This window comes from Symsagittifera roscoffensis, chromosome 7 (assembly GCF_963678635.1).
Source record: "Symsagittifera roscoffensis chromosome 7, txSymRosc1.1, whole genome shotgun sequence".
Lineage (NCBI taxonomy): Eukaryota > Metazoa > Xenacoelomorpha > Acoela > Convolutidae > Symsagittifera > Symsagittifera roscoffensis.
In genome coordinates, this window is record NC_087068.1 from 59618814 (window position 1) to 59636287 (window position 17474).

At 33.4% G+C, this 17474-nt stretch overlaps 1 protein-coding gene across 2 annotated transcripts in view; it reads left to right on the forward strand.

The window, feature by feature from the left end:
* LOC134851611 (uncharacterized) overlaps positions 1-17474 on the forward strand; it is a 36089-nt gene that overhangs the window by 455 nt on the left and 18160 nt on the right. The window contains exons 2-5 of one of the 2 annotated variants that reach the window (XM_063867767.1): positions 16-148; positions 412-626; positions 960-1090; positions 3152-3228. In XM_063867767.1, coding sequence (XP_063723837.1) covers positions 16-148; positions 412-626; positions 960-1090; positions 3152-3228 — 556 coding nt within the window. The remainder of the gene's footprint in view (positions 1-15; positions 149-411; positions 627-959; positions 1091-3151; positions 3229-17474) is intronic. The other variant, XM_063867766.1, reaches the window with a different exon arrangement.

Here is a 17474-nt window from a genome sequence, read left to right on the forward strand (position 1 = left end):
ATTTTCGTGTTTAAGGATTCAACGGTACAGACTGTAAGTTTGGGTACAGTTTGTTCAATCACAAGACCCCCACGCTAGACTTGTCTAGTTGCGAGATGACAAAGGACCTCAAAAACAACTCAATATGTCTCGAGCATATCAAAATTCAGTAAGTTTCACGTTTGTAAATCTTATAAAAAGGTCTATTAGAGACGCCGTTCGCCACATAATCAAAATTTCAACCTTACGTGGAAAAACATAGGAGAATATCGATCGGAGATGGTTTTGTTTCCATTTTTATGACTGAACTTCAATTCAATTGGATGGCTGAAAAGAATAAACCGAAAGGCCGAAACGAAGTGTTCCCACTTGAATGTTTTTTTTTCTCGCATCTAGTTCGAGTGATAAATGAATGATTGAAATTTTCTGCAGGAGTGGAAGTGATCCTGCAGACCTCGATGGAATCCACGTTGAGCTGGTCATAGAGGGAAAATTGAAACCCCGAGGATGGCCCATTCTGTTTGAACAAACTCACACAGAGTTCATGTTCAAGCAGTTGAACTTGACTCTGATGAGTGGATTGGAAGAGGGAGGCACAATGTTCTGTCTCGAGCTGCAGCACTTCAATCTAACAGTTCATTCCACTAGTGAGTTACATAAAATAATGCCGTTCAAGATATCTCGAATAAGAGAGGATACACCACCACCTGACGATAAATAATACCAATCAGAAACATCATGGATAGTTGAAACAATTAGTACACGGTAATTACTGAAGTGCAGTAAATTGACGTCCATTCAGTTGAAGATGCACAATTTGTAGAAATTGCGAAAGGGCCAGTGAAATTTACAAGCCAGAACAACTGAATTGAAAAAAGGGTATGAATTTTTGAAATAAAGGAAAAGTAATTAATTTAAGAGATCTTAGACCCATGTGACTAACCCATTGAAACAAAATATAAGTATTCCCGCTGTTTCAGGTGGCATGATAGAGGTGTTGGTGTGGATAGATGCTCTACCAATCGACTATTCAGATTCATACCAGGCGAGATGGATAGTAGGAGATATGACGCCAACCTCGATACGAGGAGGTGGAAAAGAGTCGGTGCCGGTGAGTCTTTTGAGTTGATTCACGATATAGTCCAAGCTTTCCAAATTGTCTATTCCCATATTGAGAGAAAATGTGAATTTTTGATTTTTCTTCAAGTTAAGGTAATTGTGAAATATTTAACAAGACTATTTGAGATAATCAAACCTGTATACATGAATGTCTTTCCATGCTAACGCTTAATGCTTAATGTGTATTAAAGTACATGGCTTACAAAAAGATTTCGGCTCATTCACGGCAAAAAATAATATTCAGTTAAAAATTAGATTTAAAAACTTGCAAAAAATCAACTAAACAATCCTGATTTGAAGAACCCTTGAACTTTTCTTAATTATAGACCGCTAATCTTGCCTGGGGTCTTTTTACTTATTCCGCCCGAACATCAATATTTCTACACTTTCAACTAAAACTAATTTGCTTCAATCTGATTGGCTTAGGGAAGCCAACCAAATTTCAGCAAGATCTCAATTTGTTTAATTCAGAATTTTAAGTCGACTCATATATCAGCCAAATTTGCCAAAAAATAGAGAATGTTTGGCTAATTATTCATTTTTTTCAGTTTTAAACAGACCAGAAAATAACTCAGAAAAAGGCAGACAATAAAAAGCAGCTCCGGTAAAAAATGAACACCTTCACATCTGCTCAAAATTCGGCTTTGTTAAAAACCGGCTGAAGTGATCGCAATTGCATTAATCAAACCAATCAGTGCACCTGTTCGCGGCATCATTTCTACCTTTCTCGTAGAGAGACCCAATGATAGAAAACTTTTAACTAATCAGAATCGTTAGACGTTCCTATTGGCTACATATATTTTGCACAATCATTTTCATTTGCACAATCAAACAAAATATTTTTTTAACGAAATTTTGTTTGGGCAACTATTGCCTCGAAGAAAACAAGTAACCATGGTTGGTGCTATAACCTTGTATTTGGATACCAAAATTTTTCTCCGTAACACCTTATTAATGTACGCAAAAGCAGTTTTTTTTTCCATTTAAAGCAGAAGTCGGCGTTATGTGCAATCAGGGGCGGATTTAGGGGGGGGGGGGGGGGCGGACGCCCCCCCCCCCCCTGCTCAGGGATTCGACCCCCTGCCGACCCAAAGGGCCCCTTTGATACTTTTTAAGAAATCCATTTTTTGCCGACCGACCCTAAAACTTTTCTAAAGGCGCCTTTGGCGCCAATATATACTAACTTAGAGGGGGAGCGCGCGCCATAAAAACGCGATTTTTTTCAAATTTTTTTCGAAAAATGCCTAAAAACGGCTTTTTTGATCTGTTTTTCAAAAATTTGCCTGCGGCACAGAAAATTTGGCAAAAACAGGGACCTTTTAGTGCTTTAGAAGAGCTCGGAAAATCAATTTGGTCGACCTAAAAAAAAAGGTCGTCAAAATTTTCGTAAAATGTTTGAAAATCCGCCCCCCCCCTCAAAAAAATCCAAGATCCGCCCCTGTGTGCAACAATTTTAGTGATTTCTGGAAGTAATTTTTTTGTTGTGATATTGTGAAGTTTGGTGTTACGGATTCCTTGGAGAATCTGACTCACGATTTCATTACGTCCAAACTATTTTCAAATGGTTCAAAACATGTCTCAAGTGCCTATCGAGTTGAGCTATCTCCCCCTACGCGAGAATGGCAACGGGGTGGAGAGGGGAGAGATTGCTCAATTGATCCCAATCATTTAAAATCGCTAAATTTAGAAAGTAGGATTAAATAAAAGACCCCAGCCTGAATTGGCTTTTATTTTATTATACGAAAAACTATCGAAACATCTATTATTGCGGTTGGCTACCTTCCCGGTTTTGTATGACACTCCAAAATATACAAACCAAACTGGAGATACATGCTGTGTAAGTTCGAATCAGCAGTAACTGTTTTATGTAGGTTGATATAAAGCTTACACGGTTTGTATAATACTCAATCTGTAATACAGTAAACTGTTTTTAACGCTTAAAAACGCACGCAAGCACAATATCAACTTGTTTATTTTCAATCGTTGAGAAACCGCGATTTCGTTTTGATACGTGATTTACGGGGGCGGCTATTTTAGGCGAAAATTAATTTAGGCGAAAGAAGCGGTGAAAGAAGGGGAGCAAAGAGTAAAAGAATGTAGCTTCCATGATTCAGAAGGATTTCGAACGAGGTAGATTCATCATGCTGCTTATGCATTACAGATTCAACTTGAAAAAACTGAGTTTGACCTGTTGTCAGGGCATACCTGAGCGCGCTTTGACTGCCCTACCCCCATTAGTTTATCGAGTATTTGTGCTTCATTCAAGCTATGAAACCTAAATTTTGTATCAAAAAATTAGAATCTCAGGCTACAAATGGTTCGATTTGCGCTTAGTTGGAAAAAGCAGAAACAATCAAGTTTCCAAAATATCAATTCCTTTGGTCACTACTGCTAATAACATCATTTCCAAAATTGACAGAAGAAGAGTAATGCGAGCAATAATAGTCTTCTTATTATCAACCTTTCGGAGTAGTCTGTCAGTTCAAAAACAAAGTGAATTAGTGAATACCAGTTGGTATACTGGAACCTGATCTAAACTACATTTTATGATTGGATAAATTAGATATTTTACCACTGTAAAGTATTTAATATTAACCAATCATGATCCATCTAACTAACAACCCACTTATTTGTAAGTGCTGAAATTACTTGTAATTTCAGCACCAGAGAGATTTGAATTTAACTTAGAAATTAGTTGCCTCTCCAAGAGAACTTCAGCAGCCGCAATAAACCAGTATACCCTAGATCTATTGAGCCTAGCAGAGACTAGTTAAGCAACCTGAGACTAGATAGTATAAGGGTAAGATTAGGATCGGTATTAGACTAAGAAGTTGCACGAATCTATCCGGCCGAAAATAAGATAGCGTGACGAGCAGACGGTGTACCCTATCCGAAATTACTCTATGAGTTAACCACATCGGACTTAACTCATCTGGTGCGACCATAAGTCTCGAACAAGACCTTAATAGCTTAGAATAAACCAAAATTAGATTAGAAATTAGACAAAACATTTTCAAAATGTTATACGACGATAATTTAATCGAAATGTCTCTACGACTGAATAGATCAGAGCCAATATTCCGAACGATAATAGAACTAACCGGAATTGGAAGAAGACCTCGAACCAGAGACGACATATGACAAAGTAGAAACTTACCAAATAGTTATATGATAGTACGGCAAAAGCCAACACAAACTTTTATATTTAGAATCTTATTAGCAATGAATTTAGATTTTCATTTGCAAACATAAAATCTTGAAGTCAATCTTCATGATCATTTCAGGCGCTAAACAAAATTATTAATATACAATAACGATTGATAAAAAGATCTCAGATCGTTCTCCTAAATTCTGCAGTATTTTATAAAACATGTTTGGAAAATATTTATTGAAAAACAAAACAAAAATTAGTAGCATGACAATAAATTGTTAGTAATCATAAAAATCATCTGTAGTCCCAGCTTCATCACCTAAACATAACAGCAATCATAAGCTCACTAAACATCAAAAACTAAAATTTTGAACAATTTAAACCATTTTAAACTTAAATTCACTTAATTTTAAAATCAGATCAAGGCTTATCCTTGGATCTACATTAAATTTTTCTATTTCATTAAATTTAAAACTTGATCATCAAGGCCTATCCTTGGATCAAAAAGAACAATTTTGTTCTCCCCCCCCCCCCCCAATTAACTAGTGTCTAACGACCTCAAACGTCGATTCACTATCCAACCCTTTCAAAAAACCCAAGACTAATAGAAATTTTTCAACAAAACTAATCATTCAAATTAGGATAAACAGTGAAGAATTTCGGTTATTCATCCTTCACTTGAACCCTCCTCTTACCAGACCCAGGATAAATCTTAGACTTAGTAAGTTTAAAATAGTATCTAACGAACTACTCGCGTTCTAATTATACCTGAACCTTGTGGATCGATTTACTATTCTCCAACCCTTGAACACAATCACTACCCCTACGTAAGATTAAGTAAGTTAACACCTTAGCTTATATTAGCCACGAAGAAGTAAAAATCATTCTTCGGAATCGATATACCTTTCTCTCCAACCCTGAACAAATAGACCCAGGTTAAGCTAACCAAAAAATCGTAAGGACTAACAGGTTAAGAAAATAGAAATCATCTAACAACTTTTTGCATCCGTCATCCTAAACCTTATGTCATTTAAAAATCTAGGAAACAAACAAACAATCGTTTTGCACAACTGTGAAATAGATAACAAAAAATACGACCCTGTAATCATACCTCACACACAAACAGTTGGATATATCAGAACAAAACGACAAACACTAAAAAGGAAAATAATAACCAAACAAAGACAAATAACACGAAAAAGATTTTCCAAAAAAAGAAACGCTTTCTCAGAATCAGAAGCCAGCAATTTAGACGAACTTTATAAATTAAAAGAATCCATTGATAAAAATTGCCCCATTCACGATCAATTATATTTTTCCGACTCAGAAACAACATCACAATCATCAAAAAGAGGAAAAAGAAGAATAAAAAAGCAATATAAACACAAACCAGTACACTTGTATAATTGGAATCAACCAATTAGACACATCGATAATTACCTAATAACAGTCATTAAACGAAAAAATGAGCCAAACACACACTCCAAGTGAAGATAGTCCAGATGATGACGATATTTACCCCTTCCTCGTAGATGCACCCGATAATAGAGGACAACATGATCTTTGCAAGAATTTTCTTCTAATATTGTTTGAACCCGGAATCAGCCCATGTAAAGCAGAGTTCCCAGATGTAAAAATAAAAAGACAGATTATTGATCACTATCTGAAAGATATATGTAACTTAACACAACAATACGGAATCTACACCATAGAATTCAGCTCACCAAACCAGAATCACCGCAAATATGTAATTCAAACAGACAATCTTGATTTGGAATTTTCAAAAGTATTCTTAGAATATATAAAAAGCATACAATATCATAACTCACAAAGAGCAAACTCCATATTTACTAATGAAGTTTTTGCAATAATATATAGTCATATTTCAATATTAGAAAACGAAAACCCAATCCCACATGTCTCACCGACAGAGACATCCAAACATATAAAGGTACGACATGAAATCACACTATTTTCAACTTTCCTACATATAATTAAAGAAAATTTCACTAAAGATGAAGTTTCACAACATACAAAACATGACTTACAAAAAATTTTGGCATGGTTTATAATAGATTATTTCACACATAATATAGATTTAATTCCACAAGCAAGAAAAAATTTCAGACCTCAAAATTCAAACGATGATACCGCCATCACAGAACAGTCAGACTACGTTTGGGACCCCGAATGGTCTCATTATGCATTCATAAATATCCCACAATCAATCTCAAGTCAAGCAATAAGTACAATATCTTATGTAAGAGATTATGTAAGAGTAATACCATTAACCATTGACGCAACACCTTCAAACAACAATACATTTTTACCTGATACGCGAAATAACAGTTTAAATTCGACCGTCATACACAATGAAAACCTTAATGGAACTAGGAACCTCACTCAACAAGATATTCAAACACCATCACACTTCATAAATGAAGAAATCGTCCAAACAACAACAACTACACAACAAAGTATTTCACCAATACGTCCAAATTTAACAACACCAAGAAATACAAACACTTCACTAGCACAAGTAACCTTACAATCAACCGTTAAACCTTCGGTTGCTCCAAAATATTCACAAATGGATTATCAAACATATAGACCCATGACAGTACCGTCAAAAACACGCAGAACATTCACAAGAAACACTTTTGCGGAACACAATTATAATTACGCACATTCATCAAAAACAAACTATCCCCCACGAAAAAATAATAATAATCAGATAAGATCTCGATATTGGGATAACCCAATGGCAACAACCAACTCAGTAAATTTTCAAACTAATTCACATCCTCCACAGGATCGTAGTGAAAATTACCCATTCTTTCAACAGAATAAAAATAAAAAGCAAGCACCTCATCAAACGGATTATTTATCCTCTGATGATGATTATTTACAACCAGATATATTTGCACCATATACTCAAGATTATCGTGGACAAGGAGTGCAGAAACCACATACATATCATAGAATTTTTTCTCCACATCCAACAGATACACAAAATCAACAACCAATACAAATGCAAAACCCAATTAATACACAATCTTTTCAACCAATTCAGCCACAAAACCCAATGATTACACACTCGTATCAACCAACACAAATGCAAAATGAAGTACCACTCCCATATTACCTTCAACAACACGAAATAACAAAAAATCAACTCTCAAATTTTTCACAAATGCCAAATGCCGCAGAATCATTACAAATGACAATGAATCCATACCTTATGGGTGGATCATCAATAACATCAAATAAACCATTAATGGTATTCACAGGAACAGACCCTGAATATTCTGTAGAAGATTATTTAAATGCAGTAACAGCAAATTTAATTTTAAATATAGGACCTGAACCAATTAATACGCCACTACATCAAAATTGGATACATCGACGCACAGCGTTGATACAAACAACCTTAGATGGCGCAGCCCAAAAATGGTTTTCAGTATTGCCTATAGAAATAAAATCAAATTGGAAAAGATTTACACAAGAATTTTCAAAAATGTTTGACTCCGAGAGAAATAAACAACAACAAAGAGTTTTATGTAATGAAATTCGCAGATTACCAAATGAAACCATCAAACAACTAGCAGTACGTATCGGAACACTAGTTCGAAAAGCATATTCATTAAATACGCACGACTATAAAAACACAAAAATGACAGAAATCTTAATGATGACCTTAACACCTCAATTAAGGAAAATAGCAATAAAAAAGAGAGCATCCCATCCCTCCTCAATTCGAGAGCCCGATCTGGATTTTCGAAAACTAGTAGACAAACTAGAACAAGCGGAAATCACAATGAAACTTGAAGAAACAGAAAATCTGAAGTTACAATATGTTAATCGAATTGAAACAAATACCACAAATATCAACAACATACAGGAATCAGATACAGACCTAGTTGAAAAAATCACTGAAATACTAAATATTTATGAAAAACACCCAAATTTTAAAGGCAAACTATCAATCCAAAATATTCACAAATGGATTATCAAACATATAGACCTATGACAGTACCGTCAAAAACACGAAGAACGTTCAAAAGAAAAACTTTTGCAGAACACAATTATAATTATGCACATTCATCAAAAACAAACTATCCCCCACAAAAAACTAACAATAATCATGTATGTTCTCACTCTTGGGATAACCCAATGACAACAACCAACTCAGTAAACTTTCAAACTAATTCACATCCTCCACAGGATCGTAGTGAAAATTACCCATTCTTTCAACAAAATAAAAATAAAAAACAAGCACCTCACCATACGGATTACTTATCATCTGATGATGATTATTTACAACCAGATATTTTTGCACCGTATACCCAAGAATATCGTGGACAAGGAGCACAAAAACCTTATACATACAATAGAATTTTTTCTCCAAATCCAACAGATACACGAAATCAACAACCAATACAAATGCAAAATCCAACTAACACACAATCTTTTCAATCAATTCAACCACAAAACCCAAAGATTACACCATCGTATCAACCAACTCAAATGCAAAATGAAATACCACTCCCATATTACCTTCAACAACACGAAATAACAAAAAATCAACTTTCAAATTTTTCACAAATGCCAAATGCCGCAGAATCACTACAAATGACAATGAATCCATACCTTATGGGTGGATCATCAATAACATCAAAAAAACCACTAATGGTATTCACAGGAACAGACCCTGAATACTCTGTAGAAGATTATTTAAATGCAGTAACAGCAAATTTAATTTTAAATATAGGACCTGAACCAATTAATACACCACTACACCAAAATTGGATACATCGACGCACAGCGTTGATACAAACAACCTTAGATGGCGCAGCCCAAAAACGGTTTTCAGTATTACCTATAGAAATAAAATCAGATCGGAAAAGATTTACACAAGAATTCTCAAAAATGTTTGACTCCGAAAGAAATAAACAACACCAAAGAGTTTTATGCAATGAAATTCGCAGATTACCAAACGAAACCATCAAACAATTAGCAGTACGTATCGAAACACTAGTTCGAAAAGCATATTCATTAAATACACATGACTATAAAAACACAAAAGTGACAGAAATTTTAATGATGACCTTAACACCTCAATTCAGGAAAATAGCAATAAAAAAGAGAGCATCTCATCCTTCCTCAATTCGAGAGCCCGATTTAGATTTTCGAAAACTAGTAGACAAACTAGAACAAGCGGAAACTACAATGAAACTTGAAGAAACGGAAAATCTAAAATTACAGTATGTTAATCGAATTGAAACAAACACTACACATATCAATAACATACAGGAATCAGATACAGACCTAGTTGAAAAAATCACTGAAATACTAAATATTTATGAAAAACACCCAAATTTTAAAGGCAAACCATCTTTCAAAAAATGGTGTAATTATTGCCGACGATACGGACATAGTATTTCTGAATGTAGACAAAAACAACAAGATAACCAGAACAAACCTCAAAGTATAAAGAACCAAATAAATCATTTTATCAATATATGAAGAAAGATCAAAATCTACCAAACAAAAACGTATACAGTAACAACAGTTCAGGAAAACCACTTCCGAACAATACAAATTACACAAGGAATCAATCACCATATAACTCAAGTTATAGAGGAAGATCACCAGAACGAAGAAGTACACAGAATTCTTCACAAAATCATTATAATCGACCAAATAGTCGAAATAACTACTCGAGATCAAATTCAAATACAACACAATTTGTTTCTAGATCCAATTCCCAATCAAACCCAAGAAATAAATACTATCCAAACAATCAATCACGAAACTCATCATATAACAGAAATTGAAACTATTCAAATAATCGAAACAGAAGTTATTCGAACAATCGAAATCAAAATTACCCAAACAATCAATCCAGAAATAACTCATATAACAGATCAAACTATCACAGATCAAACGACAATTATCAAAACAGATCACGACACAATTCACAAAATCGAAATTCAAGTTAAAATAATCGATCTAGAAATTATTCTCAATCACCACAAAGAAATAATAACCATTATAGTAATTCTAAACATCGCTACAGAAGTAGTACACCCAAACATCAAAGACATATTAATCAAGTACAATCAAATGAAGAAACAACATCAGACCCCCCAGGTATTGATGACACAGGAAATAACGAACTACAACTAAATCAAATAAACTGTGGATCATCAGACACAGAAAGTGATACAGAAAACACTATTTCCATAAATATGATAACAGTCGAAAATGACTACGAACCTATCATATATGAACAACCTTTTTCATCACATATATATGAAAATCAATTACAACTCCTTCACAATTATTATATTGAACCCATCCATACCACACAAACGGCACAAGAAACTAACGAAATCAACACTGTAAATAAATCCAATGAAAATGACAAAACAAAATGCTTGAATACAAATCACATCTATCAAAATATACAAAAAGAACAACCCAAAGAAAAAATTTGGACAATACCATTTCTTTTAGAAAGTCCAAGAAACAAAGAATTTCAACCACCAGATCTTGAAATTGATTTTTTAATTGATTCAGGAGCAGAATCAAACATAATAAACATTCCCACATGGAATGAGATAAAAACATTACACCCAAAACTAACACCCCTTGCAACCTCCAGTAAACTAGCAACAGCACAAGGATCAACATTGGTAAACTATGGAAAAGTTCAATTATTTCTTCTCCCCACAAGAACAATAGAACAAAATAAAATTTTAAATAAACCATTTAAACAAATATTTCATATCACTGATATTAAACACAATATCATTGGAATACCATTTATCTCTAAATATATACCAACAATCAACATCTTGAATAGTAAATTACTAATCAAAGATAAGTACACAAAAACAAAAGACACATCCCTAACATTTTTTCAAAGATTAAATAAACAATCACAATTCTTTTCAAAATTTTATCCAATATATAACCAACAAAGAAAACACCTGAAACCACTATCAGGAAACATATATAATTTTTCAATAAAACAAGTTCACCAATATGATAAAAATCAAAATAAACAACAACTCTATATGTCAGACTTTGAATTCAAACCTATCCATAAGTTTTTCAAAATCACAATTTCATCCATAAAATATTTGAAAAATTCGAATTCAGATATTATTTCGTTACATGTATACAACAATACACCGTATCAAGTAACATTACCCTTAGGACTTTTAGGATATTGCGAAACCAACGCTACGATATCACCAATGCATGAAAAAGCATACCGCGTAAATAATATACTCCAATTATTAGATATTTGTCAATCCACAATTCTTAATGAAGAATTATCCATAAATAATATAATAAGTAATGAAAAAAGAAATACAGATTATTTCACAAAAACCCCATATTTCAAACCTACATTCAACATAAATAACTATACAGAGGATCAACAGAAATTTTTAACAATGTTCAACTTCCAACATTCACAAATAACACAAGACGAATTTGATAAGTTAGCCAAACAGCTAATAAAATATTCATCAGTCTATGCAACATCCAATTTTGATGTTGGCAAAATCAGCTCATTACTACATCTCCCGTTAAAACCTGACGCAGTTTTCAAAAAACAAAGTGCAAGTAAAGTACCAATTCATTTACACGATAAAGTGAATAGATTACTCGATATTTTAGAACAATACAAAATTATCTCACCGGTAAACAAAGAAGAACAACCAAAAGGTAACACATTTATCAACCCGGTTATCATCCTAGCAAAAGGAGAATCATAAAAAATAGTTCTAGACGCTAGATATCTTAATTCACTAATAGACGAATCAAAATGCAATTGGCCTATTGAACCAATACAAGTTATTTTAACAAAAATCAACGGAAAATACTTTACAACCGCAGATATGAATAGTGCATACAATCAAATGCCACTCGATGAACAATCGCGACGCTTAACAATTTGTTATTGGAAATCAACAATATGAATTCAACCGCCTATTCTATGGAATATCCATAGGACCAGTAGCATTTTCAGCTTTTATGAGTAAAATTTTTAGACCACTAATACTCAAGAAAAACGCAATCACCTATTTAGACGATGTTTTTATGCAATCACAGACAAAAGAAGAAATGTTTAAAGTTTTAGAACACTATCACAAAATACTTCAGAACGAAAATCTGAAGGCCGCTCCCGATAAATCACATTTCTTTTTAACACGAGTTAAATTCTTAGGACACAATTTAGAAAGAAAAACAATCACTCCATTAAAATCACGCATTGATGCTATTCAGAAGCTTCAACCACCAACAAACAAAAAGAAAATCCAAGAATTCCTTGGAATGTTAAATTTTTTAAGCAAATACGTCTATAAAATGCAATTATACTTAAGACAATTCTATAATATACTCAGACAACAAAATAATTTTGAATGGAATACAGAACATCAAACACGATTTGAAGAAATTAAAAAACTCCTAACTGAACAAATTTCGAATACAATTCCAGACCCAAATCAACCATTCTATGCAATGTGCGATGCTTCAAATTTTGGCATCGGCGCAGCGTTATTACAATCACACAATGGTACAAACAAAATGAACCTTATATCAGCAAATTCTCGATTATTCACTCAAGCAGAGCTAAGACTCTCAACCCTAATGAGAGAATGTACAGCCATAATCTATACACTTACAGAATATGAATTTCTGATACTTGGATCAAAACATCCAACAGTTCTATTCACAGATCACAAACCAATCATTTTTCTATTTACACAAAAATCCAACCCAAATCACCGAGTTTACAGATTTCAATTAATTCTAATGAAATTTCCAAACTTACATATAGTTTGGGCAGCAGGAAAAAATCTTGCATTACCAGACACATTAAGTCGAAATACACCACCTGAATTACTTACACGTAAAACTACAGTTGAAATACCCAAAAATATAAAATTTTACCTTGCAGAAAACGAAACATCACCCCGACTAGAATGCAAATATGCAGTAAAAACTGACGTTGAACAATCACAGATAAATAATCTACAACACTTCCCACTTTATTTAGATTGCCAAAATAACCACTACGAAGTTGATCTACTTGGAACATCAACTTTCAAACCAATTCAATATTCACAATGGATAAAAAATAACACCCAACAAAAAAGAGTAAAACAACACTCGCATAAAAAAGACCTTTTTCCTTTAATTGAAAAAGAAAATCTAACTGATGAAATAAATTTATCAGGACCACAAACAAACGATTCAAAATACACAATAAATCAAGTTTTTGACCTCCATGACCCACTTGACACAATTCCTATATCTAAATTAGAAATTGAAAACATTTTTCTCCTTCCAACAGAAAAAATTACAATTAAAACCTTGAAACAATATCAAAATCTTGACCCAGTAATTAGACAACTAAAATCATGGCACAAATATAAAACTAAACCCGTAAAAGCAGATACCACAATTTTAGGAAATAAAACACTCCTCCGATATTTTCGAAAACTCAACAATACAATAATTAATGAAAACACAGACCTTCTAGAATACCAAATAAATGAATCGACAGTTCCCTGTCTCCCTTTAAGTATGATTCTCATAGCTTTTAACATTTCACATACACAATACACTAAAGGACACTCTGGATCAGAGAAAACATATTCAAATTTCATACAAAACTTTTATTTCCCAAATGCACCAATTTGGATAAAAGTACTATGCAATGATTGTATAGTATGTCAGCTAAATAAACCTTATCCAAATCAAAAACAAATAGCACAAAAACAAGATTTTAAAGGACAAAGTTTGTACTTTAACCACCGTATTTCATATGATACGAAAGGACCAATTTCACCATCATCCGAAGGAAACTCCTACATTATGGTAATTGTTGACGCATTTACACATTATGTAGCACTTAACCCAGTACCACATTGTAACGCTTATTACGCTTACACAACACTTTATGAACACTGGATAGCCAAATTCGGACTACCAGAAATTTTGGTTACAGACAACGGCACAGAATTCATAAATAATGAAATCATCACATTATGTCATTTATATAACATCAAACACAAACCACGTACATCTCATGCACCTTGGACAAACGGCTTAGTCGAAGGTATGAACCGTTCACTACAAGAATATCTTAGATGTATCATCAATGGAAATGATACAAGATACACCGAATGGTCAGCAGATAAAAAAATATGCATTACAGATTCAACTTGAAAAAACTGAGTTTGACCTGTTGTCAGGGCATACCTGAGCGCGCTTTGACTGCCCTACCCCCATTAGTTTATCGAGTATTTGTGCTTCATTCAAGCTATGAAACCTAAATTTTGTATCAAAAAATTAGAATCTCAGGCTACAAATGGTTCGATTTGCGCTTAGTTGGAAAAAGCAGAAACAATCAAGTTTCCAAAATATCAATTCCTTTGGTCACTACTGCTAATAACATCATTTCCAAAATTGACAGAAGAAGAGTAATGCGAGCAATAATAGTCTTCTTATTATCAACCTTTCGGGGTAGTCTGTCAGTTCAAAAACAAAGTGAATTAGTGAATACCAGTTGGTATACTGGAACCTGATCTAAACTACATTTTATGATTGGATAAATTAGATATTTAACCACTGTAAATTATTTAATATTAACCAATCATGATCCATCTAACTAACAACCCACTTATTTGTAAGTGCTGAAATTACTTGTAATTTCAGCACCAGAGAGATTTGAATTTAACTTAGAAATTAGTTGCCTCTCCAAGAGAACTTCAGCAGCCGCAATAAACCAGTATACCCTAGATCTATTGAGCCTAGCAGAGACTAGTTAAACAACCTGAGACTAGATAGTATAAGGGTAAGATTAGGATCGGTATTAGACTAAGAAGTTGCACGAATCTATCCGGCCGAAAATAAGATAGCGTGACGAGCAGACGGTGTACCCTATCCGAAATTACTCTATGAGTTAACCACATCGGACTTAACTCATCTGGTGCGACCATAAGTCTCGAACAAGACCTTAATAGCTTAGAATAAACCAAAATTAGATTAGAAATTAGACAAAACATTTTCAAAATGTTATACGACGATAATTTAGTCGAAATGTCTCTACGACTCAATAGATCAGAGCCAATATTCCGAACGATAATAGAACTAACCGGAATTGGAAGAAGACCTCGAACCAGAGACGACATATGACAAAGTAGAAACTTACCAAATAGTTATATGATAGTACGGCAAAAGCCAACACAAACTTTTATATTTAGAATCTTATTAGCAATGAATTTAGATTTTCATTTGCAAACATAAAATCTTGAAGTCAATCTTCATGATAATTTCAGGCGCTAAACAAAATTATTAATATACAATAACGATTGATAAAAAGATCTCAGATCGTTCTCCTAAATTCTGCAGTATTTTATAAAACATGTTTGGAAATTATTTATTGAAAAACAAAACAAAAATTAGTAGCATGACAATAAATTGTTAGTAATCATAAAAATCATCTGTAGTCCCAGCTTCATCACCTAAACATAACAGCAATCATAAGCTCACTAAACATCAAAAACTAAAATTTTGAACAATTTTAACCATTTTAAACTTAAATTCACTGAATTCTAAAATCAGATCAAGGCTTATCCTTGGATCTACATTAAATTTTTCTATTTCATTAAATTTAAAACTTGATCATCAAGGCCTATCCTTGAATCAAAAAGAACAATTTTGTTCTCCCCCCAAATTAACTAGTGTCTAACGACCTCAAACGTCGATTCACTATCCAACCCTTTCAAAAAACCCAAGACTAATAGAAATGAAATTTTTCAACAAAACTAATCATTCAAATTAGGATAAACAGTGAAGAACTTCGGTTATTCATCCTTCACTTGAACCCTCCTCTGACCAGACCCAGGATAAATCTTAGACTTAGTAAGTTTAAAATAGTATCTAACGAACTACTCGCGTTCTAATTATACCTGAACCTTGTGGATCGATTTACTATTCTCCAACCCTTGATCACAATCACTACCCCTACGTAAGATTAAGTAAGTTAACACCTTAGCTTATATTAGCCACGAAGAAGTAAAAATCATTCTTCGGAATCGATATACCTTTCTCTCCAACCCTGAACAAATAGACCCAGGTTAAGCTAACCAAAAAATCGTAAGGACTAACAGGTTAAGAAAATAGAAATCATCTAACAACTTTTTGCATCCGTCATCCTAAACCTTATGTCATTTAAAAATCTAGGAAACAAACAAACAATCGTTTTGCACAACTGTGAAATAGATAACAAAAAATACGACCTTGTAATCACACCTCACACACAAACAGTTGGATATATCAGAACAAAACGACAAACACTAAAAAGGAAAATAATAACCAAACAAAGACAAATAACACGAAAAAGATTTTCCAAAAAAAGAAACGCATTCTCAGAATCAGAAGCCAGAAATTTAGACGAACTTTATAAATTAAAAGAATCCATTGATAAAAATTGCCCCATTCACGATCAATTATATTTTTCCGACTCAGAAACAACATCAAAATCATCAAAAAGAGGAAAAAGAAGAATAAAAAAGCAATATAAACACAAACCAGTACACTTGTATAATTGGAATCAACCAATTAGACACATCGATAATTACCTATTAACAGTCATTAAACGAAAAAATGAGCCAAACACACACTCCAAGTGAAGATAGTCCAGATGATGACGATATTTACCCCTTCCTCGTAGATGCACCCGATAATAGAGGACAACATGATCTTTGCAAGAATTTTCTTCTAATATTGTTTGAACCCGGAATCAGCCCATGTAAAGCAGAGTTCCCAGATGTAAAAATAAAAAGACAGATTATTGATCACTATCTGAAAGATATATGTAACTTAACACAACAATACGGAATCTACACCATAGAATTCAGCTCACCAAACCAGAATCACCGCAAATATGTAATTCAAACAGACAATCTTGATTTGGAATTTTCAAAAGTATTCTTAGAATATATAAAAAGCATACAATATCATAACTCACAAAGAGCAAACTCCATATTTACTAATGAAGTTTTTGCAATAATATATAGTCATATTTCAATATTAGAAAACGAAAACCCAATCCCACATGTCTCACCGACAGAGACATCCAAACATATAAAGGTACGACATGAAATCACACTATTTTCAACTTTCCTACATATAATTA